This window comes from Epinephelus fuscoguttatus, linkage group LG8 (assembly GCF_011397635.1).
Source record: "Epinephelus fuscoguttatus linkage group LG8, E.fuscoguttatus.final_Chr_v1".
In the NCBI taxonomy this organism is placed as follows: domain Eukaryota; kingdom Metazoa; phylum Chordata; class Actinopteri; order Perciformes; family Serranidae; genus Epinephelus; species Epinephelus fuscoguttatus.
Window position 1 is genome coordinate 11942552 of NC_064759.1, and position 26795 is coordinate 11969346.

Consider the following 26795-nt stretch of genomic DNA (forward strand, 5'->3'; position numbering starts at 1 on the left):
CATGCATGTTTTCAGCAGCTTTAACTGTACTTGAGTGTATGACCATTGATCTTTTCCCAAGGCAGTGTTCTATTAAAAGTAATTGGAAAAAAAGACCTGTTTTGAAATTGATTTATTCAAGCTTTTTCCTTTTGAAACGTTCCTCAATTTATGTGCTACATGGACAATGATGGGGGCGCTCCAATAGCTTCTGAATGTAGTCCCACTGAAGTGCTTGAGACACTTAGCCTCTCCTGCTGGAACATGTTTCAGTGAACGCATTAAATCAAACAAAAATTTTAAGCATCCCAAGATAACGTTATAAAGCATACCTGTGTATATCCTCAAAGTGTAGATGAGGTTGATTACTTTCCATTATCATAAATGTCTGCAGCATAAAAGCACCCAGCTGTTTCAAAGTGGATCCCGTTCCAACGTTGCAGATTCACACAAGCACATCACTTTAGTGTTTCTTAGGTTAATAAATGGGCCATGAAAACGGTATTAAAAAAAGTTTATTTTCAAATGTCTGGAATGTACAAAGGTGTAATATAAAGTAAAGTGTAACAGTGAGATGTTAAGCATGACATTTAATAAGTAGAAAACTGAAATTTAAGCAGATGGATGCAATCAAGCAGATTTAAAGTTGGAAAACCAACTTGGTAGAAAAGAAGCAGTCTCTAACGTGGTTGTGTGCATTCGAGCATTGATATTCAACGTCCTCAAGCATTTCTTTGCAAGATGTCCTCCATCTGCTTCACGTTTATGCGGGTAAGAAGCACTTTTGTCCCCAGGAAGTCCTGACCGTGCAGCTTCTGAGCAAGTGCAGCGAGTTTCTGTGACTTAAACTGGACCACGGCCTCACCGATACCCTTGCCATCACCGTCATGCAGTAAGACGATGCTGTCCATCCTCACTTTGTACTTGAAGAAAAGACTTTTAATGTGACTTTTCATCACATCTGCTGGCATGTTTCTGACAAACAAGCATGTCTGGGCTGCCGGGTCCGGGTTCACGCTTGGTGCTTCTTCTGGTGTCACACCTGGATTTAATTTCCTCTTTCGATTTGGTTTCTTCATTGTGTCTGTCTTTGGACAAGGCTTAAGACTCCTGTAATGGCTTTTGGCCATCATGTCCCTCATTATCATTCTAGTGGTTGATGAGACCTCAATGGCATCAGAGCCCACATGGCAGCCGCTGAGGTTCAGTGCATAGTTGTAATCCTCGGTGCGGTTAAAAATAAGAAAAGCAGTGTCCGTTCTGTTACCTTCTTTGTCGAGCAGATGTAGCACATTTTTGTGTGCAATGTTTGGACACCCAAACAATTCTTTTATTTCAGTCTTGGTCATCCCTTTGGGCAGATTCCTGACCATGACAGTGTGCTCCTCAGTTGGAGATATGGTGGTTGTTGAGTCATTGTCAGGTCTTGGCTTTTTTGGTGACACAGATGGCGACTTATTGACAGATTTCCTCTTTATCTGCAACGCAGAAGCATTTCTGTGTTTGTGGTTTGCAGTTTCCCTCAGAGGATTCTGCTTGGGTTTCACCCCAACATCCAAAGCAGTTTCACATTCTTGCACAGCACTGGTCCACATCTTCTCAGTTGCTCCACGTACCTCCACACAGAAGGGCCCCAGTGACTGCTGGTTGAAGAGAAGAGCTTTACTTGCATCCTGCATGCTGGCAAACTTCACCAGACAGCCACGGCTGCGTCCCAGCTCTACATTCACGATGGCTTCCTGCACAGACAACCCTTTGAAAAAATGGCAGATGACTTCTTTTGAAGCAGAGGATGGCAGACCAAAGAGCCTGACGTAGCCTGGGCTTGGGTCCAGAGTTTGCTCTGGCGAACTCACCTCGTCAAACTCAGCTGTGTTGTCAGCTCTGGGGAAATCAAGTCTTGGCAATGCCTCATTGTTTTCACCCGTAAGGGATGACTGGAGACCTTGAAGGACAGTACACACCCCCAGAAGAAAGGCAGTATTGGAATCAAGTGAGTGTGCATTTGAAGGTTGTAAATTTGCAATATGCAGATTTGCAGTCCTTGGATCCAGCGGCTGAGCAGTAGGTGGTTTCACATTTGCAGTGTTGGGTTTCAAATGTGGCACATCTGCATCTGGAGAGGTTTCAGGTGTCTTAACAGTGGCCTGCGTGGGGGAGGGTTTCTTTTTCTTCTTCTTCAACAATATGTTGAGTTTTTCCTCCAGCTCTGCCATGCTGCTTATGTGCAGGGACACCACAGACCCTTTGAGGAAATTTCCACTGTACCGCATGGCAAGCTGGGCATCTCTTTCAGAGGTGAATGCAATAAAAGCTTCTCTGAGACTTCCTCCCACGATGTACACTCCTCCATCAGGTATGTGAAGATGTCCAAAGAATTTCCTAATATCTTCAGTGCCTGCCTTCACATCGAGGCCTTGCAGTCTCAGTATGATGGTCATTTTGTCACACCAGACCACGTGGCATCTGCAAATTAAGACAACAGTGGTGAGAAATACAAAACTAATGCGACAAATGTTACACGTTGCGTTTTTTTAATAAAAAAAAACACGTGCGTCACAGGAGCACTGAAGGGGAAAAGAGAAAATACTGAGTAACAGTTTCTCTGTCTCCATGACACGCGCATGAATACTCACCACACCACACGTAGGTACAATGTAACGTTATAAATGTTAATATACGTTGTCTGCTAGCGGTGTTGTTGCCGTAGTTCCGTCTACATTTGTGAACACGCTGGAATGTGGTCTCCCCCTGCTCCCCGCGCTGCTTAAGAATGCAGTCTTTCTCTCCCTTCGCTTTCATTGGCTCTGGAGTGCGTGTGACGCGCAGTACCGCCACCTACCGGGCTGGAGTGTGAGCTACAGTCAGGACAACGCCTCTACAGCAGGGGTGTTGAACTCATTTTAGTTTAGGGGCCACATACAGTCCAGTAGAGGTGTGCCACATCATCTCGTTCTCAATAATACAGGTATGATTTTTAATATGAAGGCGAAGGCGAAAGTATCACCGACTCAGCAGCGGTTCCATAAAGAGGAGCAGCTTCAGTAGTGTAAAATAAACCGTGGCGTCCTGGATGTCTTATGAACAGCCCCGGACTTCTCAGGCTCTTTTAGTGACTTACTGCTCAGAGGGAACTCAGTCAGCGGCTCCTCTGGCAGCAGCACAGCATCTCTCCTTCTCTTCTCGCCGTCCACACAGGAGTCGGTGTTATCAAGTGATTTTGTCAGAAACGTTTGGTAATATAAACCTATGTGACGCTCACAGCTCGACAAAAAACTCCATATATGTGAATATGTGATAGTTGTGGTATCATAACAGCCTGTCACAGGTTACAGCGTGATGATTAGAGGAGAAATGGCAGAGCATAAAGGTCCAGGTGGAAAAAAAAAACTCAGTCATTTAGGATTTTGCTAAAAGAAGGAAATCACCTGTTGATTTATATATATATATATATATATATATATATATATATGGATCCCAGGGTACATTTTTTATATTTGGGAGCTGTTTAAATGTGTAATTTGTGGTAGATTTTAATTTGTTGAGCTATTAATATTGTAACAGAATCTGAATCTCACTCTGAGTTACTGTTGTTCACAAACTAAAGAAATGAGAGATCATTTTTGTTTAGTTTTTACTGAATATTTGAAGGCAAACTGTTAACATGTAAAACTATATCACTTATTTTGATGCAATACTGTTTTCTTAAATCTATATTAAAATAATTAAGAATTGTGAAGAGTATCGTGAAATATCATGATATTATTTTAGGGCCATATCGTCCACCCCAATAGCCCAGTTTGATCTCCAGTGGGCCAGACCAGGAAAACCATTATATAATAACCTTTGAATAACAACCTCTTCAAATGTTTGCCTTATTTTACTATAAAGAAGTACATTCTGAAAATGTTCATCCATTTATAAAACAAATGATGAACAGCTGTGATATCCTTGAAACTTTGTGCAAATTCAACAGTATGTCTCAGTTTGTCCACATTCAGTCAGTCTACCTCTCACTTTTCATTACATGTGACTTTTCATGGAAGCAAATAATAACCTGGGCTAATATTGAAGTTTTAGGGGTATATATCTGTTTTACATTATAATGTGATGTCACTTGTGTGTCCCACAGAAGAGTAGCCGCTTCCTTGGCAGTGGCTAATGGGGACTTTGGTGGAATTTGGTGGAATTTGGTGGATTTTGTCTTCTTCATGCATATGCTTATATTGTTTCATTCTTCCTATGTCTTTGTAAGTGTGTGACCTTTGCATTCCCCTTTTGTAAACATCTGTCGTTACTTGACATCGTGAAGAGATTTACATTCTCTATAATCTCACCTTCAGAAACAGTCCATTGACTGTCTAACAGATACAGCCGATCACCTAACATGTTATATACTAGACTGCAGCAGGTATGTTCCTCTGATGTAACCAGGAGAACATAATTAAATCAGGAAGGAACAATTGATTTCTCATCATCTTGTCGTCTGAGTGTAGGTATAAAGATGCCCTCTATTCACTGTTCTGGGCACAAACTCTGAGCGCTGAGCCTGAGGTTGCGCCTTCTCTATGGAGAATAAACTCTCGTGCATGAAGCTATTCAGTCTTGTTTGTTGACTCCCAAGCAGATCGGGTAAAAATTGCCACGACATACACAATACAGAATCTATTGTCTCCTGTTTGTGATAGCACAGACATATTTGTTTTCATAGCCTATATTTTACTGAACTGCCTTTTGTCCACTGTTTAAACTGATGAAAAGCCATCACATCATATTCTACGCATCTCTCCAGCTCCATTTTTTAAGCATTTCTCCTCCACGAAAAAATCAGTCTGCAGTCCCAAAACAACCAACCGTCGGATGAAATAAAAATGTTATCTGCAAAAAAGAAAATCTTCCGTCCGAAAAAAGGAAAGTGACCAAAATCTTTCACCATCAAAAGCCACAATTCTTCAGCCAACAACTGACCACAATGATCAGGCAAAAACAGGACTAAGGTAAAATGATCCAAAGCATTTAGCAATCAACATGTGCTCATTTTACTTGGCCTCACTCAGGCCCATGGGCTGCTTTCCTCTGTGTGGCTTCCTTGTTCTTGCCCTCAGCAGTCGAAGATCTACACACTGACAGAAACAGTCCAACTGGCTTTGTGAGGTTTCTAAAACACCTTCTCATCTGCCTCATTCCCTTAAGATAATTCCACTTAAATGTTTACATTTTAAAATCTTACCTACTTAATCTCACCTAGGTGTCTCTCTGTGTCTCTCTGTCTTGAGGACTATGCAAAGATATGGCCGATCTCTGTCACAAGGAAGTGAAGAAGACAAAGCTGCACCGCTGTAATTTCCTGCCAAAAGTCCCTCATGACTCATAAGCAGTTGTTATATAACAGAGCATTCTCCAGTCAAACAGCCCAGTATAAAAACCTTGCTCCCCTACGTGGGTTATTTACTACCCTCATAAAAACCTGTTTGACTAGGACAACCTTTATGGTGTGTTATGTATTACACACCTATAATTCTTTGATTTACGTAAAAGCACAATACTTCTTTGTGAAACTGTCTTAATTATATACTTGTAATTCTAACTGTTAAGTCTAAACACTGTAACTGGTGCAATTATTTAACTGTGCAACATTTTCTCAGTATCCTTCATTATTCTTACCAACACCACTCTTGAATGTATATTTAACATGTGATGCACATATTGTATATAATTCTTATTCTTATTCTTATTTATGTATATATTGTGTTCTACGTTGTAGCATAATACTCATAATTTATATTTCTGAAACTTTACAGAACTTTACATACTAGTTTTATACTTCATAATGTAGCATAAGCACACATTTTCATATTTTTTTTACACACTTTATTTATACATATTTTATGTTTTTTAATATTTTACATACTAATGTTAGACATTCTAGTACAATTTATATATCTTTATTATTATTATTTTAATATTTTTAGATATTTAGTTATTTCTACTTTCTATAATTCTCTGTGTTTTACATCAGGGAGACTGTGAAGTATCACAAATTCCCCTCAGGAATCAATAAAGTGTTTCTGATTATGATTTCTGATCTTAATTATTTTGTATTTATATGTGGATAAACTTTTGCAGCTTTCCCTTAGCTTTAAACAAAAATTGGTGCATTTTATCAAACATTATATTGCCTGTGCTATGAGATTGACCTCTTTCATGGCAGAAATTTTGACAGGCCACAGTAGGAAAAGCACAGATGTATTTATTAACATTAGTATTTGCTGCATTCCACGAAGGGGAGGCCCTGGTATTGTGCATGCTGACTCACTGGTATCGCCTACTGGGACACTGAATGGAACTGAGCCACTATTAATGTCTGCTTGAGTCAAAATGTCTGCTGTACAAAATTATAAATTAATTCATTTAAATTAATTTCGACTTGAGTGTCTCTGATTGTATTTATTTTTTCAGTTCCTGACAAAATACAAAAAATAATTTCAATTGTGTCTCGACAAGGCCCTAAGTTTAAAACACATATTGTGCAGTGAGACTGGACTTTTAAAAGATGTACAAAACATCTGCTATACAGGTGATAGTTTTGCTAATATTGACCTATGATGCCTTCTGTCTCTTACGTCGATCTTCATGTGAAGCATAGAAGTATCTTATTGTGAAGCAGTTTGTGCTGCATTTCTTGAAAGGTGATAAGTAAATAAAGCTTCTGATTATTATATTACATTGATAATGACCTTTTATGTATTTATGCGATTATTTATAACTAAATATAATTGTACATTAATTCTCCTTGCTTTAAAGCTTTATAAATAAACAGAATTACAAGTATAATGAAGTTTTATTACTTTTTTTTCTGTGACGCACCTATGAATTCGGTCAAACGTCATCACGCTGGGTGAATGGCATTGTGGGTAAAAAGGAAGACCGTTGTTTACCATGGCGACGGAGACGCCACCGTCTGCTGTTCACAGATACAAAGTGCCCCTAACGTTATTGCTGTTAATATACACAGATGTTTTTTATTGCCAGCAGTTTGTCATCCCGTATAAAACTCCTTCTGACTGTAGCGCGGAGGAATTTTTCGATATCTCGAGTCTGTCGTGTGTGAGCTGCGGTTCAAACCAGCGACGGAGCACAACAGGTCGGTTACCATCACACCGCATCACAAAAACTGTTTCACCGACGACTCTGTGCGAAGAAAAAAGTGTTAATAGACGTACCTTAAATCAAATAACTCTAACTGTGAGGCGGTTAACCTCCCACGACGGAAAGAAACCACAATGAGCTGGGTAATAGTTAGCTAGGTGCTAAAGGCTAGCTAAGATATTAAAAATCAATGAAGAGTTTAGCTAACATGACTGTTGGGAACTCTTAAAGGAGCAGTCCACTTAAAAACAATGCGCAGTGAGCTGTGTGGATTAATATGGAATAAAGTTAGTACCTGCAAATACAGACAGCAGTTAGGTCTGGGTAATGTGGCTTATAACATTACATATATACTGAACAAACATGTAAACGCAACACTTTTGTTTTTGCTCCCATTTTCACGGGTTTCAGTTAAAGATCTAAGACTTTCTTTTTAATGCACGCCATACGTAACATATTTTTTAAATGCAGATTTTTTAAATCCATGGTAGTGAGCACTTTTCCAGCCTGACTGGTGTGGCATATCAAGATGTCGACGAAACAGCATCATGACTACACAGGTGTGCCTTGGGGTGGTCACAATAATAGGCCAAACCCGTAAATGTAGAGCTTGCTGGAGCATTTTATTACTTCTTATCCCTGTAACATTCTTGAAATGGCTCAGGAGGAGTGGAGCTAAACATCTATTCAAAGGCAGTCAGATTATGTAGAAGTAGTTAAGTTGAAATCCTTACTTTATTTTAACAACATGCCATTTATTTTCCAGAACAGATTAATCTGTGATATTTAGGAGATTAGGAGTAAAATGTTTCTCTTGTTTAGACAAAAATGGTCCATTTATACATGGTTTAAAACAAAACTAAGAACTTGTTGTCTTTTTGTCTTATATGAAGTGTAATCGAAACAAAAGACAAAGAACGTGCCTTTGTGGTAGCTGCTCCAAAGCTCTGGAAGAGCCTTCCAATCTTAATCAAATGCTCCCCCTCCACTGACACTTTTAAGACAATTCTTAAAATGTACGTTTTCAATGGCCAAAAGTTGTTTGTAGTGGTTTCAATATTTTAGTATTTTATAAACTTTATAATGTATGTAATTGTTCTCACTGTTTTTATTGTGTTTTATATTTCTGTTCATTTTATATTGCTGTATCATTGTGTGTCATTTTTTTAAATTTGTGCAGCACTTTGGTCACTGTGGTTGTTTTTAAATTTAATATACAGTACAGGCCAAAAGTTTGGACACACCTTCTCATTCAATGCGTTTTCTTTATTTTCATGACTATTTACATTGTAGATTCTCACTGAAGGCATCAAAACTATGAATGAACACATGTGGAGTTATGTACTTAACAAAAAGGTGAAATAACTGAAAACATGTTTTATATTCTAGTTTCTTCAAAATAGCCACCCTTTGCTCTGATTACTGCTTTGCACACTCTTGGCATTCTCTCCATGAGCTTCAAGAGGTAGTCACCTGAAATGGTTTCCACTTCACAGGTGTGCCTTATCAGGGTTAATTAGTGGAATTTCTTGCTTTATCAATGGGGTTGGGACCATCAGTTGTGTTGTGCACAAGTCAGGTTAATACACAGCCGACAGCCCTATTGGACAACTGTTAAAATTCATATTATGGCAAGAACCAATCAGCTAACTAAAGAAAAACGAGTGGCCATCATTGCTTTAAGAAATGAAGGTCAGTCAGTCCGGAAAATTGCAAAAACTTTAAATGTGTCCCCAAGTGGAGTCGCAAAAACCATCAAGCGCTACAACGAAACTGGCACACATGAGGACCGACCCAGGAAAGGAAGACCAAGAGTCACCTCTGCTTCTGAGGATAAGTTCATCCGAGTCACCAGCCTCAGAAATCGCAAGTTAACAGCAGCTCAGATCAGAGACCAGATGAATGCCACACAGAGTTCTAGCAGCAGACCCATCTCTAGAACAAGTGTTAAGAGGAGACTGCGCGAATCAGGCCTTCATGGTCAAATAGCTGCTAGGAAACCACTGCTAAGGAGAGGCAACAAGCAGAAGAGATTTGTTTGGGCCACGAAACACAAGGAATGGACATTAGACCAGTGGAAATCTGTGCTTTGGTCTGATGAGTCCAAATTTGAGATCTTTGGTTCCAACCGCCGTGTCTTTGTGAGACGCAGAAAAGGTGAACGGATGGATTCCACATGCCTGGTTCCCACTGTGAAGCATGGAGGAGGAGGTGTGATGGTGTGGGGGTGTTTTGCTGGTGACACTGTTGGGGATTTATTCAAAATTGAAGGCACACTGAACCAGCATGGCTACCACAGCATCCTGCAGCGACATGCCATCCCATCCGGTTTGCGTTTAGTTGGACGATCATTTATTTTTCAACAGGACAATGACCCCAAACACACCTCCAGGCTGTGTAAGGGCTATTTGACCAAGAAGGAGAGTGATGGAGTGCTGCGGCAGATGACCTGGCCTCCACAGTCACCGGACCTGAACCCAATGGAGATGGTTTGGGGTGAGCTGGACCGCAGAGTGAAGGCAAAGGGGCCAACAAGTGCTAAACACCTCTGGGAACTCCTTCAAGACTGTTGGAAAACCATTTCAGGTGACTACCTCTTGAAGCTCATGGAGAGAATGCCAAGAGTGTGCAAAGCAGTAATCAGAGCAAAGGGTGGCTATTTTGAAGAAACTAGAATATAAAACATGTTTTCAGTTATTTCACCTTTTTTTGTTAAGTACATAACTCCACATGTGTTCATTCATAGTTTTGATGCCTTCAGTGAGAATCTACAATGTAAATAGTCATGAAAATAAAGAAAATGCATTGAATGAGAAGGTGTGTCCAAACTTTTGGCCTGTACTGTATATTCATTCATTTATTTTCTGTAACTGCTTATGATGTTAGGAGTCTCGGGGGGCTGGAGCCTATCCCAGCTGACTTTGGGCAACAGGCGGGGTACACCCTGGACAGGTTGCCAGAGACATTCACACTCACACCTACAGGCAATTCAGAGTCACCAATTAACCTAACGTGCATGTCTTTGGTGGGAGTAAGCCAGAGAAAACCCACGCTGATATGAGAACATACAAACTCCCCCACCCTGGGTTCGAAGGTGACAGTGCTAACCACTGCACCACCGTGCACCACAGAAACTCAGAATGGACAAACCCAACACTGGCTCTGGCATTTCTGTGTCGACCACTGAAGTCTGCAGCCACTCTGTGACAAGCAGATTCGGAAAAATACAGATTTTTTTTTTTTAATGTGAAACTGCTTTATTCAGTTTTTGCACTGGTTTTGTTCTGACCTCTGCGGATAATTTGTTCCCAGTCAAAACCTTTGAAATGTCTGGATCTTAAGTTACTAGAGAAAAAAGGTGAGCACACATAAGCATGTGGTGGGCAAGCTGCCCGTCTTGGTTCCTAATAAAAACCTCCTGAACAATAAACACTGAAGGATTTCTAATCAGGAGAAGTTTCAGCTGGTTGCAACAATCTCAAATCCTCAATGTGCAATGCCACTATATCTCTCTAAATCTGAGCCTTCAATCGGTGATAAATAGTTTCCCCTAATACATTGGACTTTTTTTATGCATTTTGCCTTTGATGGACAGGACAGGTGGGTGTGGGGAGGATGGCAGCATGCAGGAGGGGGCCATAGGCTGGATTCGAACCCAGGCCGCTGCGGCAACAGCCTTGTACATGGGGCGCCTGCTCTACCACTAAGCCACCAGTGCCCCACAGTGGACTTTTTTATGCTATTGAAGGTGTTTGTGTGTGACCAGTCAAGATTAAATAAATGAGTTTCAAGGCCCTAGTGAGGATCGAACTCACGACCCCTGGTTTACAAGACCAGTGCTCTAACCACTGAGCTATAGAGCCTTTGTTATATATTTCACATCAAGTATGATTATTGAGACTACACCTTGAACAATCATGGGTGTGGGCCCTGACGAGATCAACCAGTTACAGGAGTGTCCTGAGCTTTGTTACGCAGCACCAGCTGATTGAAGGTGGACACTGTTCAATGATGAGATCTAAATATAGATATCTTCAAACCATTTTCCTTTACCATCTTGAAGGAAACTACAGTGAGACAAGGGCGTTCATTTCAGGGCTCTTAGTCTCAGCTGCTCCTGGACATGCTTTTTTTTTTTTTTTTCAAAATGAAAGTCTGTGAAGTAAACACCTACATCCTCAGAGGGAATAAACCTTGAGCTGATTGCCTCAGACAGTATAGAGATGTTGGAAAGCACTGGGAGATGGACTAATGTGATGTAGTCACAGGTCTTTTCATGGGATTTGTTCTATATAAATAAACTTGATTTGATATATATGTGCTCAGTTGTGTTCAGGAACATTACCATTAGCTTTAGAGACTGGACAGTCTAACACCACCCCAGAGGACAGAATTTGTTTGTGTAATTTAAGTGAAGTTGAGAATGAGGTTCACTTCCTGTCTACTGTCCCGTACATGAGCACATAGGGATGTACTTTTTTAATAAAATGACCTGTTTATGTTGATTTCTTTTGGTTGGACGATCATGAAAGATTTTAGTTTTGTTTCAGAAGGGGAGCTTTTTTGTAACTGAATTTCTTTGCCGGACCTGGAATAGAAGGCAGAGTATTTTGTTTGAGGGCTGAGCAGTAAGATAACATCCATAAGGGTTGGGCACATCTTTGTGTGCATGATACAAAATACAGAAATCATCATCATTGTCAGTAGCTAGAAGACTCATAAATATTGGTAACTGCCCTCCTATGTTTAAAAAAAAAAAAAAAAGTTAATTTAATAGTTTCTGTTTTAACAAATTATTATTGCGTATTTGGTCAATGAAACTGCATGTTGCAGAGTCTATTTGTGTTACATCTCTGCACTTCACTTCACTTCACTTGCGATAAGAGCAACTCGTCTTCCTCGCTCAAGCCACAAAATAAAATGTACAGTATAATAGTGCTGCCATGATACTAGAATTTCTAACTTTCAATACTGTACTTTGAAAAATATCGACATCACAACACATTCAATACTGCAAGGAAAAAAATCACATTAAGGATATAAGATTTTTAGTAAAAGATAAATATAACAAGGCCATAACATGACAATGACGACTTATTTTTGCTTGGTTAGTAGCAGAGAACAGCAGGATGACTGTAGTAAACAGTAACAATAGCAGAGTGCGACAAAGTGCAGCTGGTACCGGTGTATCAATTCTGTGGAAAATAAGTTTTCATACTGTATTGGTGTGTGTTGATAAATTGATATTTTTATTAAGTTTAAGTTTATTCACTTTATTAATCCCCCTGAGGGGAAATTCAATGTTTTCACTCTTGCTTGTCAATTACACACAGGTCCGAAAGACACACACATGCACAAACAGGACCTATACATGCACAAAGTGGAGAGATCTCAGAGTGAGGTGGCTGCCCTTTGGTCGGGCGCCCCGAGCGGTTGGGGGGTTTGGTGCCTTGCTTAAGGGCACCTCGGCAGTGCCCAGGAGGTGAACTGGCACCTCTCCAGCCACCAGTCCATGCTCCATATTTTGGTCCGGACGGGGACTCGAACAGGCGACCCTCCGGTTCCCAACCCAAGTCCCTATGGGCTGAGCTACTGCCGCCCCTTTATACTACAGTATAAAGACTATAAAGTAATAATTTAGAAAGAGCAAGGAAGATTTCCTCAGGACTTAAAATAAACTGACCTGCAGGCTTCCAACAAGAGCAAAATTCAGATCAAAAACAATGACGATGCCTCTTTGGTAAGTCTTGATTAAAGGTTCCTCCTGTTCTTCAAGAAAAATGCTGAAGCCAGTCCAGTTTCTGTCACTGTTACTGCTCCTTAGCATCTGTCATCCGGTGTCATCAAAGTACAATTTATATGTTTCTATTTACAACTTGCGATCCATGCAAATAAGTTAGATGAGAGGAAAGGGAAGTAGAGCACTGAAATTAGATGTTTTCTACAGGCAGGCAGGCAGGCAGGCAGGCAGGCAGGTGTTTTGGGGATTTCCAATTCAGGCTGATTTTAATAACAGATGTTAAGTGACCTTGGATTACTGAGTGTCACTTGCTGTATCCTTTCAGTGAATTATAGCAACTAGTTACCAGAACTTGATTAATGTATAATAATCAAGCAGCGTTAGTGTTACTCTAATCAACTCAATCAGAGCTCCAAGATCTCTTTTTTTCCACTTCCCCGCAATTTAGTTCTTGCTCCTTCTTGTGTTGCCTTTTGCTCTGCTGTTGCCATTAGCAAGTATAGCAAAGGGTGAGTCATTCCTCCTCGTACTGGGCAAGAGGCCATTTGTGCATGCACCAGTCATTATCCATATACGGGTAGTCTTATGTCTTATTTTGGTGCTGCATTGTTGCCAGGTGGTGATAGGAACTTGCAGCTGAGATTTGTTAATCAACTAATATCTCAGAAGTCAACTCTGTACTATGCCCTCTGTTCCCACTAACTTCCCACTGCTTTACGCTTTTTTGCAGGACTGAGCTGCATTTGCAAAACTGGGTACCAAACTCTCATCACTGACAAGGCGTCCATCACTTGCCAGCAGTGTCCACCTGACAAACCTGTACGTGCAATCAGCCAAAGAGCATGTCTTTATTTGCTGTTCATCTCACATGATACTGTAGATACTGTATCTCACCCTCCAATGTCTAATACCATTTGTCATAATGCTGACATGACAAGTTGTCTCTTTTTACAGGCAGTGACAAAAGGCGGGTTTGGGTGTATTCGCTGTCCAGGCAGTCTCACTGAAGACGGGGAGTGCCAGTGTGCACAAGGCAACATCCTGGGTGAGTCATATCGTCGAAATTTCCCTTAAGACAGCTGAATTCCACAAGTAACCTTGTATCAAGAGTGTATTGCAAAAAAAATGTATTTACAAATGAACCTCTGGGCTTGTCAGGCTGAGAAATACAGAAAGAAGTTCAGCAAACATACTTGTGCAGACAATCTCTCTCAGAGACAGTCGACCTTTAGTTTATACACAGTTGCTCTTTGTTTATTCATAGCTCCTGTTTACTTCATTCTATCTGTATCTTTCTCAGCCATTATCTGCTGAAAACTGAGGTTTGAAGGTTGAATCTCAGTCTCGCCTCTGAAACATGGAACACCTGCTGGGAAGTGGCAGTTTAATGATTTTCAGGAGAAACAAAGAGGACGTAATATCACACTGTACACTCCATTAGGCAGTATAATATGAGACAGTGCACGTAATCACATTTCTATTACACTCACCAATGACTGCAACAAACTTATCACTTTAAAGGAAAATTTTTACCTTTACCTGAAAAACGCGCATGACTTGCAAAAAGGAAATAAAGAAAAAGACGCTCTTCACTCACTCTGCCTGTTCCACTTTGGTAGCAAGTGTCTCTACTTCTCCTTTAACCCAGACAGCTTCTCACCACCTTTTCTTCCGCCTGCCTTTAACGGCTGAAATAATCAGGTGTCGTGTTAGGTTCCTAACCTACACTACTTTAGGTTCCTTGACCTTAACCGAGCTCACCACTTTTTCTGCACTCAGCTTCCCAGAACCCCTGCCTGGCACGTCTGCCAACCTATCTCAATAGGTGGAAAAGATTTTTCCTGCGCAGTCCTCAAAACTCACCAGAAAAGACAGAGAGGTGTTGACAGCCACCAAGTTTGTTGGAGCCCAATGGTGAAGGGAATCCCGGTTTTCCAGACGTCAGGCCCTCCTCTCAACCTTCCTTTGTGGGGGAGTTTGAGGTGTAAGAGCCTCAGCTCTTGCTGTGCACACAGTCTTCACACCTTCAGTCCAGAATTCCAGAATCCGCTCACAGATGAGGTCCCTTCGTGGTCGCTAATTTTGTGGTGGCAAAACAACTATTTAATGAACAGTTTAAAGAAAAAGTCTTCACATGTCGGCTGTCTTTCTTGAGTTTTAATAAGCATTCATGAATGGAGTCACACACATACTACCGCATGAACAGTCACTCAGTGAGTGAGTGGCTAGATGTCCTCTAGCCCTGCTATCTTTATAGTTCCCATAACACATGCACATCGATAGTCAAAATATATGACGCTCAGGTGGTCTGACATACCTAAGACACAACATCTCTTGAGACTAACAAGGACACTTGGTGTCTGAGCTTCCCTGGCTCGTAACCTTGGTGTCTTCTCACTGCTGTCACAGTAGGGGTTAAATGAGCAACATACATCATAGCAATACCAAATACCAGAATTTTCCATCACATGTGCTTGCTGCAAATTTAACCCAATGTGGCAATAGCATAGATTATTTTGTATTTTATCTGTAAATGTCTTAATGTGGGCTGTTTTTTTTTTTCAGTGGAGCGAGATGTCAATGGAAACCTTTTGGACGAGGCCAGGTGTGAAACATGTAATGGAAACTCCCCTGCTTCGTCTGTACCAAACCTCAGTGGAGACAGGTACATATCACTGCCATACAAACAGAAACACATATCCAGCTGATTTATACAGTCAACCTCTAGAATTTGACCAAGGCATCTTAGCTTATACCTTTTACATATTATATAATCTTGAAGAGTAAACTGATACAATTGCACTGATGCAATTATCTCAAGGGTCGGCACCCAAATAAAATCATTCTGGACCATATTTGAGCCTTGTAATGAAGGTAACACAACCTGCTAAGTCTTAATTAGCCTATCAATATATGACTAATAGGTTCAAATGAGCATTCATTAATATGTTTTTCCACAAGGTGGCAACTCTGCCGTGGGCTATTTATGATTATTTGGTACTTTGACTTTGCAGCGATGGTGGTGAAACCAAAGAAATCTGTCCATGCACTATGAGAGACATTTCTTATTTTGGTTTTGGAGTTCATAGGCAGCTTAGCTGGACTCACTTGGAGACTCGCTTGGCTGTAAAATGAGAAAGTTTGCTCTGGTCCATGGGCACAGCTCAACTGTTTCCAACATGGCGGCCGGGTCACAAACTCTTTTTTTTTTTACAGGTAAACAGTACATTAAAATATGTTTCTGAAAACATCTGAGGAGAGAAAAAGGCAATGCTGTAACAGAATCTTGATTCCTATTTGATCAGTTTGACCACAGTTCACTCAGTAATTAACATGATTGACAACAGTGTCTGAGATTCCTCGGCTTTGATTGGCTGTTTTCATTCACCTACAGTAATGCCATTAGAGGAAACACAAGAGGGCAGAGAAACACAGACTGTTTCATGTACTACTGTGTGGATGTAGTGACCGTTTCAGCAAATAAAACAAAAAATCATTTTTTATAAAAGTTACCAGCGACAGCTTTAAGGGTCATTAAAACTGTAATACTGTGTATTATAATACCATGAAACTGTCTGTGAGATGGTTATCTCACTGTGAAAATCTCATACCATTGCAACCCTACTTCCTGTCTTCATCCCTCTGTGCCTCTCACTGGCCCATGACCCTCATCATTGCAAGGGCACAGTTTCTTTCTTCCATGACGTATTTTGTTTGTTCTAAGAAAAGGCGTCTGACTGCTCTCCACAATTGTCTTTCAGGTGTGAGAGATGTCAGGCTACCTTCATGAACTCCTCCTGTGAGTGTACCCCTCCCAATGTCCTGGTGAGTTCTGCTGACCCTCTGCCCTCCTACAGACACTTCATACACACACTGTTCAGTTACTAACTCAGTGTATCATCAATGACTGGTATGTGATTTTCCAGGCAGGAGGTTTGTGTATTCCTCCAGGCAGCCTCTCCACCAATGTGAATCCCAGTGTCAGCTATGCTCAGCTGGTGAGTCTCTTACCATCTCTCACTTGCTCACATCATTTTTGTGTATTTGGCTGTGTTCTGATTTGTGTTTTCTGCTCTGTTCCCCTTGTAGAAATTCAGTGTCCAGTCTGCCTGGTTCGTCAAAAACCTGTACTCCTCGTCAGCAGCCTGCCTTGTAATTCCACATCTTACTCTGTTGCTATTGAAAATAATCTTTATTCTTGATCTGGCATTACAGGAGGACAGTTCAGGTTCTAATTGCAGCTACATACCACCACAAGTGATGTGCTCATTGTGACACAGGAGGATATTTGTTATTTCAGGATGTTGTGGTGTATCTGTAACTGTTGGTGTTCATGACAAATCACAGACATTCACTATAGCTATTGAAATTTTAACTGCAAATTGATGCAAAAATGTATCTAATAAATATGTTTGTAAGTAATGACAGTTCAGACTATGATTTTTCTTAAACTTTGTTTCAGCTGCCATGCATTAACAAGTTCTGTGCTTACAGGTCTTCTCCAACCTGACAGCGTGTCAGGCTCTCGGGAACATGTGTGTGATGAACATGCACTCCTTCAGCGGCGTCTCTACTGATGCCTGCGGCCTCTTCAACATCGTCTTCAGATCTAGGGCTGCTATGAGCTCAACTCAAGACATCTCCTACTGGTAGTCAACACTGTCATGGCATATATGTATACATTGGGATTTCTTTGCAAACTTAGCAAGGCTTCATCAGCCTACACTGTAATTTAGTTGCACCCAGAGTGGACAGTAAGTGCTTTGGTTACTCTGTCTTCAGGAGAGGTAACCTGCCGTGGCTTTACTACGGGGACGAGCCAGGACTGGCCAGTCGAGTGCTTCAAACCGAACCTGTTCCCATTGGGTTCAGTTTCCGAGGAAGAAACAAGGTGAGTGATAAACTTCCAGGGTATCTTGTGTCTCAGAATGGGCCTCTGGGGGATGACTATGCGCCACAGCTTGATTGGTCTGCGTACAGTAAAGGCAGTGAGTCTCTGTTATTTTACAGAAATGTATGCATTTTCCTGTTCTTTCAGACCATTCAATAAACAAAAATGTCTATATAGGTTAAGTAAACAAAGCCCTAAGTCTTTCATCATTCGGCAGAAAGATAAAAGTTCCTACTATGGATGGATTACTCAATACGCCTACCAAGCACAGGCCCAGAGGCCCAAGTGCTAGGGCCCCCCAATGTGTTTTCATGGCACTTTGAACTCCACAAGCCGAGTGCCATCTAGTTTCATTATATTGGAGAGAAGGCAGACATCTCTACAGCTGATATCTCCAACACTCTGCTACTCACACCAAAATAATCTAGATTGATAAATGGCACTACAGAAAAGAAGAATACATGTGTTTTTGATAGTGGGATGAACCGTCCCTTTAAGAGAGAGAGGCATGGGTTGGGTGGTCTGGACATTTTTCCTGACTTGCCCTTTTACACATGTAGCACACGGCAGGAGATTGTTAGGTCAGATGCATCCTCCCATTGGAAATACTCCCTTTAGTTTAGGCAAGGGGTGCATGAGGCAGGACATGACACAAATAATATGCTGCGGTTGTCATTCACCACTTTTAAGATTGTCACCAGAAATAAAACAGCTTTTATTTTATGAGGAATCACAGAAAGTCCTCTCTCCTACTAATGGTAGCCTCACAGAGAAGGTTTTCAGACCCAGTCAAAACAAAGCAGCTTAGCTGGCTTATCCAGCACCAGCTGCATGTTTGAAATAAAGCAGCTGTGGATGAGAGGAGTTGATGGCTGAAAGTCAAAAACGTTTGCACTGAGGTTTATGTTCTGCTTGATAAACACATTCAGAGAGGATTGGAATTGTGAATTTCCTTTAGCGCCAGCTAAAACATCTTTGGAGGGGGCACCAGAAATTCCTCTTTGCAGGACGAACCCTGACCTCAATCATCCTCCAGTTATCACAACAAAATCATAATTTCATGATTCTACAAATAGAGCAATAAACATTAAATGGTGCCAAAAATGTTCTCTTGATTTGACATACTCTGTCTGACAGAACACTGACATCAAGCTGCTTGCTGCTGTCTACAATGTCAGAGGAGAGTTCCTCAGATGGGAACCACTAGGAAGAAGTAATCTCCAGGTAAGATTTCAAATGACGATGATAAAATGAGATATTAAGTCTGAATACACTAAAGAATCGTAACTTATCATGAAATACACATGGAAGTGCTTGGTTTTCCTGAATAGTTTGGATATAGGGCCAGATTCCACTTACTGTTGCCCACCACTGTTTTGCATGTGAACAACATAAACTTATCTTTTGCTACTTTTGATTGAATTAAGCAGTTTTTATGTGGTTCATACAAAATATGGAAATAAATACTCCACTCTTCCTCTCTTCTTCTCTTGTGCTCTTTAGCTTTGCCCAGAAACGACCACCAAACAGGCAGCTGCGTTCAGCTTTGGAACCGCTTACCAAGAAAGTGTGAGTTTTCTTTTTCATTTGCCTCAGAGACAGTGCACAAACTCTTTTGCAATGCCCAGTTGTATTAGAGGCTGTGTGTGTGTTTGCAGTGCGATCTCTCAGTTAAAGAGCTGTTGGATACCCATCCAGAGCCGCTGTTCTATGATGTGTTTATGGATCTTGGTGGAGAAGAGAACAAAAAACTTCTCCCTCTGCCTACACTTGTCTACAACCAGCAATACAACGGACGCTTCATCAACCAAGGTGGGATTTTATTTTTTAGAGAGTGTGGGTGTGGGTGTGTGTATAAGGTGTTTTAATGTATTTTGTCTTTGCAGAGAGCATGAAGAACTGGTACCTGTCTCGACGTATGTTTGTTGTCGACACACTGAGCGGAAGAGAGAAGAGCACCGGCTCCCAGCCCAAAGTCATCCGTGTAGCCAGCAGTGTCAAAATAAGGTGGGCAATCAGTGTGTACACTGCCATTACAAAAAAGAAAGGACTTTTTCTGGACTTGGGTTGAGAACCGGAGGGTCGCCCGTTCAAGTCCCCGCCCGGACCAAAATATGGAGCGTGGACTGGTAGTTGGAGAGGTGCCAGTTCATCTCCTGGGCACTGCCGAGGTGCCCTTAAGCAAGGCACCAAACCCCCCAACCGCTCGGAGCACCTGTCATGGACAGCCCCACTCTGACATCTCTCCACTTAGTGCATGTATAGGTCCTGTTTGTGCATGTGTGTGTTCGGACCTGTGTGTAATTGACAACAGAGTGAAAAAAAATAAAAAATAAATAATAATAATAATTTTCCCTTGGGGATTAATAAAGTATATAAAATTTTAAAAATAAATAAATAAAAGTTAAAGCTTGTATTTGGTACTGCCTTGGGAAGCGGTGCTGTTTTTGATCAAATGTGTGTATTGCAGGTTCCAGCTGGTTCCACGAACCCAGGAAGGACATGTATTTCCCCCTCTGATGACTGTGACCTACAGAGACGTCCCCATCATGGATATAAAAACACAAACTGTGACTGTGAGTAAAAACACACACACACACACACACACACACATACATATATACAGCTGATGCTTTTGATCTCAAAAATTAAGTTGCAGTATGACTTTTTCTTAGTAGGCCTCCTGTTAAAGTCAAAATGGCAATATGAGGTGCTGTCTTCATTTATGTCAAAAACAAAGTTTAGTTGGTAAATGTGTTGATGCAATTTATCTGTTTCTAGACAACGTTTGCTGTGGAGTATGAGATGGATCAAAAGGAGGCTCGCATGAAGACAGATGTGAGTAGAAGATATAATAAAATGTTTATTGTTAAAGCTTGTGTAGGCAGGTGGTCTGGTCTGAGAGAACAGTAGACTTCTGCACCTCCAGTTAGGGATGGGAATCATAAACGGGTTTGAGTTGAGAACCAGTGCGATCTTGCCTGATGCATTGGAATCATATGCCTTCGAGGTTATCAGCTCCCTTTATCGATGCCCGCATGTTTTGCTGACTGCAACATTGACGTCAAACTCGTGTCTGTGCTGCTGGAAACAGAGTCTTAACAGAGAGGAAGAATGGATCCAAAATGTGGCTCAATGTCACAATAAAGATGGTAACAGTGCTGCTTGTAATGTCTGTAAAATTATTTTTTTCACATAAGGGTGTAAACACCTGCAATACGCTGAAACATCTTTCTCTGCAACATGGCCTTATATTCCAGGAATCCCATGTGTTAGACGCTGTACGCTACACTGTGTATAGACTCAGAGATAATAAAACAGTTGTGTTGACGCTGAAAAACGGTGTGGGCCTACGCTTTTCAATACAGAAAATTGATCAGGAATTAAAAAGGGAGTTAGAGGCTCCACAGGCCATTTTCAGAGAGGGCAGCTGTCAGTCATGTCAGTCACTGCTCGTGACCTGTCAAACTAGGCAGCACTTTTCATGATTAGAATATTTTCTGTCTCAGATGTTTTCTGAAATATATTTCCGTGTACTGAGGCGGCACGCTGGTGTAGTGGTTAGCACTGTCGCCTCACAGGAAGAGGAACACGTGTCAGCATGGGTTTTCTCCAGGTACTCCAGCTTCCTCCCACAGTCCAAAGACAAGCAGGTTAATTGGTGACTCTAAATTGCCCGTAGGTGTGAATGTGAGTGTGAATGGTTGTCTGTCTCTATGTGTCAGCCCTGTGATAGTCTGGTGACCTGTCCAGGGTGTCAGCTGGGATAGGCTCCAGCCCCCCTGCAACCCTCAAGAGGATAAGCGGTTACGGAAAACAGATGGATGGATTTTAGTGTACTGGTTAGCTGTAAAATGAGAAAGTTTGTGACCTCAACTATCATGTTGAAAACAGTCAAAAAAAAAGCAGCAGCCAGAGCAAACTTTCTTATTTTACAGCTAAACAGTACACTAAAATATGTGTCTGAAAACTTCTAAGGTGAAAAATAGACAATGCAGTAACGGGAGCTTGATTCATTTTTGATCACAGCTGCCTAGGTTGACAGTTTGACTGCAGTTAACAAGCAGTGATTGACATGATTGACAGCTGTGTTAGAGACTTTTTGTGATTCTTGCTAGCTGCCATTAGGAGCACGATGAGGAGGCAGAGGAGTGTGATTTTTTTTCCCACAGATTATCTGTGTCATGTACTTCTGTTAGGATATAGTAACTTCTTCTTATGTTTGCCAAAAAAAGTTACCTACTGCAGCTTTAAATGGTTTAATGTGACAGATAAAGGAGATGTTCTTGATGCTTTTCAGTGTTAATGTCACAGCCCACAGTGCTGCAGTATCACCTGTGGCTCTGATATGTTTGTGTGCACAGACTGCTCTAGGTGTGATGGGTGGTGTGGCCGTCCTCTACTCTCTGCTGAAGACAGTCAGCTGGAAGAGGAGAATCGCCTCTCCGCTCGTCGATGTGGCGGTACTGCATCTTTAACATGTCATAAGTTATGTCAGTCCATACGCTGTAGTCATTCTTGTGAGTAACTTTGGTCTCTCCCTCCTCTCACCATCTGTCCCAGACTATGCTGAAGTTTTTGTTGTTTTATGCTGGAGATCTGGCCAATGTTTTTTTCGCTGTCACCGTGGGAACTGGACTTTACTGGCTCATCTTTTACAAGGTTAGTCTCATTCCTCTGGGACTTTGTTTTATATGATTTCTGGTTTTCCCACTTGAGTGGTAATTAACGTTTGGTCCAGTATCTAAATTCTGGAGCTGTTTCCTTTGAGCCCTTTTTTAAAACTTTACTTCTTTTCTTCTATGCTTCTCTTGTCCTTGCATGGACTTATGTGTTTTCCTCTCTGCACTCTTTAGACGTTAAAGGCAAGTCTCTTTCCTCCTTTACTTTATTTGCCTGATTTTTATTTATTTATTTATTTTTTGTTCAAATGCGTAGATTTGAGTGGGATTATTATTGGCTGCTTCCTGTGATTAATTTGTGTATTTATCCATTTAGGCCCAACAGTTTGTATCAGTGCTGTTACCGCTGCCTGCTCAGGAGGAGCAGTTTGTGACATATATTGGTTGCGCCTTCACTCTCAAGGTTAGAAACCAACTGAGCGGATGAAAAGAATGAGCAGCATTGTTTTTGAAAGCTAAATGGTGTGCTTCTAACAGAAATATTGAAAAAGTGTTTTGTGTATTTTTACCCAGGCTATCCAGTTTCTGCACAAGCTGATCCTTCAGGTGACAGTTGATGTGTTCTTTATTGACTGGGAGAGGCCGAGGAGCAAAACTAGCAGAACTGTACAAGGTACAGACAGATTTATGTTTATACTTGGCAGTCACGATAAGAAGTAATTATACGGCTGTTTTATTCAATTCACACATACACACACACACATACACACTTTTCAGCAGATGGCACCTGCCTGTCACTCACAGCACCCACGCGAGAGACCAAAACGGCTTTTTGTACCAGGCTGTAAACATGTTTATTTCTGCTCTAAAGTTGGGCATTTTAATATGGGTTTGTATGAGGATCGAATCGCTTTTGGAGCCAGCCTTGAGTGGCCATTAGAGGAACTGCAGTTTTTGACACTTCAGTGTTAAACTGGGTTGATATATGTCACCGTAAAGGCTGTAGTATTTTATTCACGTCATTTTCATAGCCGCCAAACCATTCAGTGAGCCCTGTTTCTACACTTTCTAATCCATGTTTTCCTTTCATTTGTGCCCTGTCTGTATGTATAAATATATATACAGTATATTCACATGTATATTTGCTGCTGTTTCAGCCACTGGGGAGCTGAAACGTGACCCCTCCCCAGTCAGCATCTGGAGGACATACTTTGTGGCCAATGAATGGAACGAGATTCAGACCATCCGCAAGATCAGCCCAACTTTTCAGATCATGGCTGTGCTCTTCTTTCTTGAGGTACATGTTACACCAAGACATACACTCTGTTCTTCTTTTGCAGCTTGTGTTATGTCCCTTTTCCTCATTGCTGACCTGTCACCCTGTACTGTTCAGGTGCTGGGTTTCTCTAACCTGGCCCTGAGGGACCCCTGGCCAACTTTACAGCGCTCCTCACAGGCGTACACCCCTTCATACAGCCTGATGCTGCGCTATGGTCTGGCAGCCACGCTGTGGCTCTGCATTGGACTTCTGCAGGTAAAACTGCCACCACTCATGCTTATCTCTCCTTCCCTCTCTTCTCTGTGAGCTCTCTCCTCTTCCTGGCTTTCTTAAGAAATGAAGGAACTACTGCATACAGTACGAGTATTTAGAGCTCCTTTAACAGATAATCACTTATCTCGACAGGTGATTTTCTTCACTGTGTTTCATGATCACTTTGTGGAGGATAAAATCCGTCAGTTTGTAGATCTCTGCTCCATCAGTAATGTAAGTAGCAATGTTTATATTATATTCAAATAATTTATCTGCCTGGAGTATTTTACTAAAGTGTACTTTGTCCGTGTTTCTATTTAGATTTCTGTGCTGCTGTTATCTCACCGTTGTTTCGGCTACTACATCCATGGGCGTTCAGTACACGGACATGCAGATACAAACATGGAGGAAATGAACAACAACCTGAACAGAGAATCTGTATGTACACCAACAGATCACATTACAGTGTTAGTACTTGTGACACATTTACGACTTTGTTGATTTCACATTATAGTCATCCTCTTTCTTTCTTCCTCGCTGTCGTTTTCTGTCACAAGGAGTCCCTGTGTGGTCAGAGAGGTTTACTCCCCAACACAGAGATCCAGACCTTTCAGGTGTCTCTCAACAGTCACCTGCGGGCACAGTATGACAGGATACGGGAGCAGATCGGCAGGGTCTGTGCTTTCTCTGTTGTGTTTGTAACTCATCTATAAACTGTCAAGCCAAGAGAAAAATTACTCTCCATTTTCAATTTAAATGTTCGCTTGTCTCCTGCACTACAGAGGCACGGGCCGTCGCGGCTGGTGGACGCAAGCTTGGCTAACCACTTTGAGCAGAGGGCCAGAGGCTACCAGACCATGAACCACTTCCTGGGATCCATTATAGACCATGTTAGTATAAAAGCACATAGATCAACTCACACAAGCACGCTGAACCTGGCACAGTTTTATTGTATATAGCTTCTTTGCATATGAAGTCATACTTTGGTGCGCTGTCCATTATGGCTGTTCCAATCGATCAGATTGGGAAAACATCTACTGCTCGTCTGTCCGTCCTGGAAGAGGGATTCCTCCTCGGTTGCTCTTTCTGAGGTTTCTACCATTTTTTTTCCCCCGTTAAAGGTTTTTTGGGGGGGGGAGTTTTACCTTGTCCACTGTGAGGGTCCAAAGGACAGAGGGATGTCGTATGCTGTAAAGCCCTCTGAGGCTAATTGTTATTTGTGATATTGGGCTTTATAAATAAAATTGAATTGAATTGAAATTTAAATTGAACTAGTGACGCTTAAAATCCTAAAAATAGTAGGACTAAAACAGAGAGATGAGTGACCTCCAGCTACTGTGCCACAGTATAGCTCGTCAATGTGCTTTTGTTTTGGTTTGGATGGGGAACTGTCAACAAAACAAATTCACTTATTCATTCATTTTGAATAAATTAAGCACAGATACTTCCCAAAAATACTTAAGTACTTTAATGAAACGTTATTACTCTGTTACAATACATCTCTGACTTTAGCTAGTAACGTAAGCCTGATGGTGGTGCATCCGTGTATAGAGCTGGAATATAAAAGAAAGTTATGCTCACGGGCTGCATGGTGGTGTAGTAATGTCGCCTCGCAGCAGAGGGTTCCTGGTTAGAGCCTGTCAGTGTGGGTTTTCTCTGGGAACTCCAGCATAATTGTCAAGTGATTGCAAACAAGCTATGCATTTATTTGTTAGATTGTAAAGTATATGTATATGATTTGTTTTGTTTGACCTGACCTGTTTTGCACAGACGAGTTGCTCTGCCTCTGATGTTGCGTTATTTACCTCAGGGACATCCAGACATGGACTATATAGTGAAGGACAAGCTGATCTTTGAGAGGGTCATAGGGATGGAGTTCCTTGAACCCTCCGAAAAAAGCATCTTTTACAACGGTAATGACATGCTGTCCCAGACAGGCTGCACATCTCTGTTTGTATATAGTAAATACAGTATATGTGTGTGTGTGTGTGTGTGTGTGTGTGTGTGTGTGTGTGTGTGTAACGTCTGTTTGCTTTCCTCACTGCAGATGAGGCCCACTCCTTCAGTGATGTGCTATTTTATGGAAACGAGGCCACACTACTGATCTTTGACACTTTGTTCTTCTGTATCGTCGACCTCGGATCTCAGAGCTTTGTACTCGCAGCCGTGCTTACATACATACAGCAGATGGTCAGTATTTGGTGTGTATACAATATTTTGCTTTCACTGTGCTATATAGAAACATGCATTAACTTCCATCTCATTCATTACAGATATTTCGCTTGATCCGTAACACTCTGGGGAGGAAGAACCTCGTCAACAAGACTCTGGTGGACGAGAGATTTCTGATATAAAGTTCCTTGCGAAGTAGTTGGTGATGTCAGTGTTGTTTGGTGGCATTGCTCTCAAAATGTTTACTGTTCACAGCTTGTGCAGCCTTTTTTTTGTACTTTTCTTTACACATACAGTATTTTCACGACTGTTTCATGATGTAAATATCATAATTTTTCTAAAGATTTTGATGTTTTTATTGATTAAAATGTTTTGATATGAAGATAGCCTTGTTTTGAGGTCATTTCAATGGAGTTCACTTCAAGATGTCTTTTGAGTTTCCTGAAATTTATGTGATGATATAAGAAAAGTTTGATGCAGATAGGTGTGCAATATATACTGTGGAATTATACATATATATACATATATATTTGTCAACCAGCAGAGGCTTTTAAACGTATCCCTTTAACATGTCCGGGTATATTAGGTCATTACGGACAACATTGCAAAACACTTTTTTATGGCAGCATTTGATTTTTATATGGCTCTTGCATTTTTTCTTTCATGTTTTATGGGTTAGTCATCCAACAGACATCCCTGTCAGTTTCTTTA

General features: G+C 41.2%; 2 protein-coding genes and 1 non-coding gene across 8 annotated transcripts; 1 reads left to right on the forward strand and 2 right to left on the reverse strand.

The window, feature by feature from the left end:
- Positions 1-86: 86 nt before the first annotated feature.
- rbm12ba (RNA binding motif protein 12Ba) lies at positions 87-12942 on the reverse strand. 5 transcript variants are annotated; one of them, XM_049584450.1, is made up of 2 exons: positions 12812-12942; positions 87-2445 (listed from the first exon to the last, which is right to left on the reverse strand). In XM_049584450.1, exon 2 carries the CDS (start codon positions 2418-2420, stop codon positions 702-704), a length of 1719 nt encoding a protein of 572 aa, XP_049440407.1. In that variant the 5' UTR covers positions 2421-2445; positions 12812-12942; the 3' UTR covers positions 87-701. The 5 variants fall into 5 exon arrangements, with proteins under 5 accessions (XP_049440407.1, XP_049440405.1, XP_049440404.1 ...); XM_049584448.1 differs by lacking the exon at positions 12812-12942 and adding an exon at positions 5214-5304; XM_049584447.1 differs by lacking the exon at positions 12812-12942 and adding an exon at positions 5210-5304.
- tmem67 (transmembrane protein 67) lies at positions 6901-26511 on the forward strand. Of its 2 annotated transcripts, XM_049584440.1 has the most exons (28): positions 6901-7123; positions 13599-13687; positions 13823-13913; positions 15434-15533; positions 16630-16693; positions 16795-16866; positions 16958-17020; positions 17363-17517; positions 17651-17759; positions 18897-18983; positions 19263-19328; positions 19418-19571; positions 19646-19766; positions 20230-20335; positions 20541-20597; positions 22124-22222; positions 22323-22421; positions 22758-22844; positions 22955-23054; positions 23539-23678; positions 23775-23915; positions 24066-24146; positions 24234-24350; positions 24470-24586; positions 24695-24802; positions 25723-25825; positions 25960-26102; positions 26186-26511. In XM_049584440.1, exons 1-28 carry the CDS (start codon positions 6919-6921, stop codon positions 26264-26266), a joined length of 2955 nt encoding a protein of 984 aa, XP_049440397.1. In that variant the 5' UTR covers positions 6901-6918; the 3' UTR covers positions 26267-26511. The 2 variants fall into 2 exon arrangements, 1 of the variants encoding a protein (XP_049440397.1); XR_007449906.1 differs by lacking the exon at positions 25723-25825 and having other exon boundaries at positions 26186-26311.
- trnat-ugu (transfer RNA threonine (anticodon UGU)) lies at positions 10919-10991 on the reverse strand. Its single transcript has one exon. It is a non-coding gene; the product is annotated as a tRNA-Thr (tRNA).
- Positions 26512-26795: the final 284 nt, after the last annotated feature.

Excerpts from the sequence above, each read along its gene's own strand:
- rbm12ba (XM_049584450.1), bottom strand. The coding sequence starts at position 2,420 with ATGACCATCATACTGAGACTGCAAGGCCTCGATGTGAAGGCAGGCACT.
- tmem67 (XM_049584440.1), top strand. The coding sequence starts at position 6,919 with ATGGCGACGGAGACGCCACCGTCTGCTGTTCACAGATACAAAGTGCCC. Across the intron at positions 16,694-16,794 it reads GTACCCCTCCCAATGTCCTG|GCAGGAGGTTTGTGTATTCC; the intron begins GTGAGTTCTGCT and ends GTGATTTTCCAG. Across the intron at positions 19,767-20,229 it reads GCCAGCAGTGTCAAAATAAG|GTTCCAGCTGGTTCCACGAA; the intron begins GTGGGCAATCAG and ends TGTGTATTGCAG.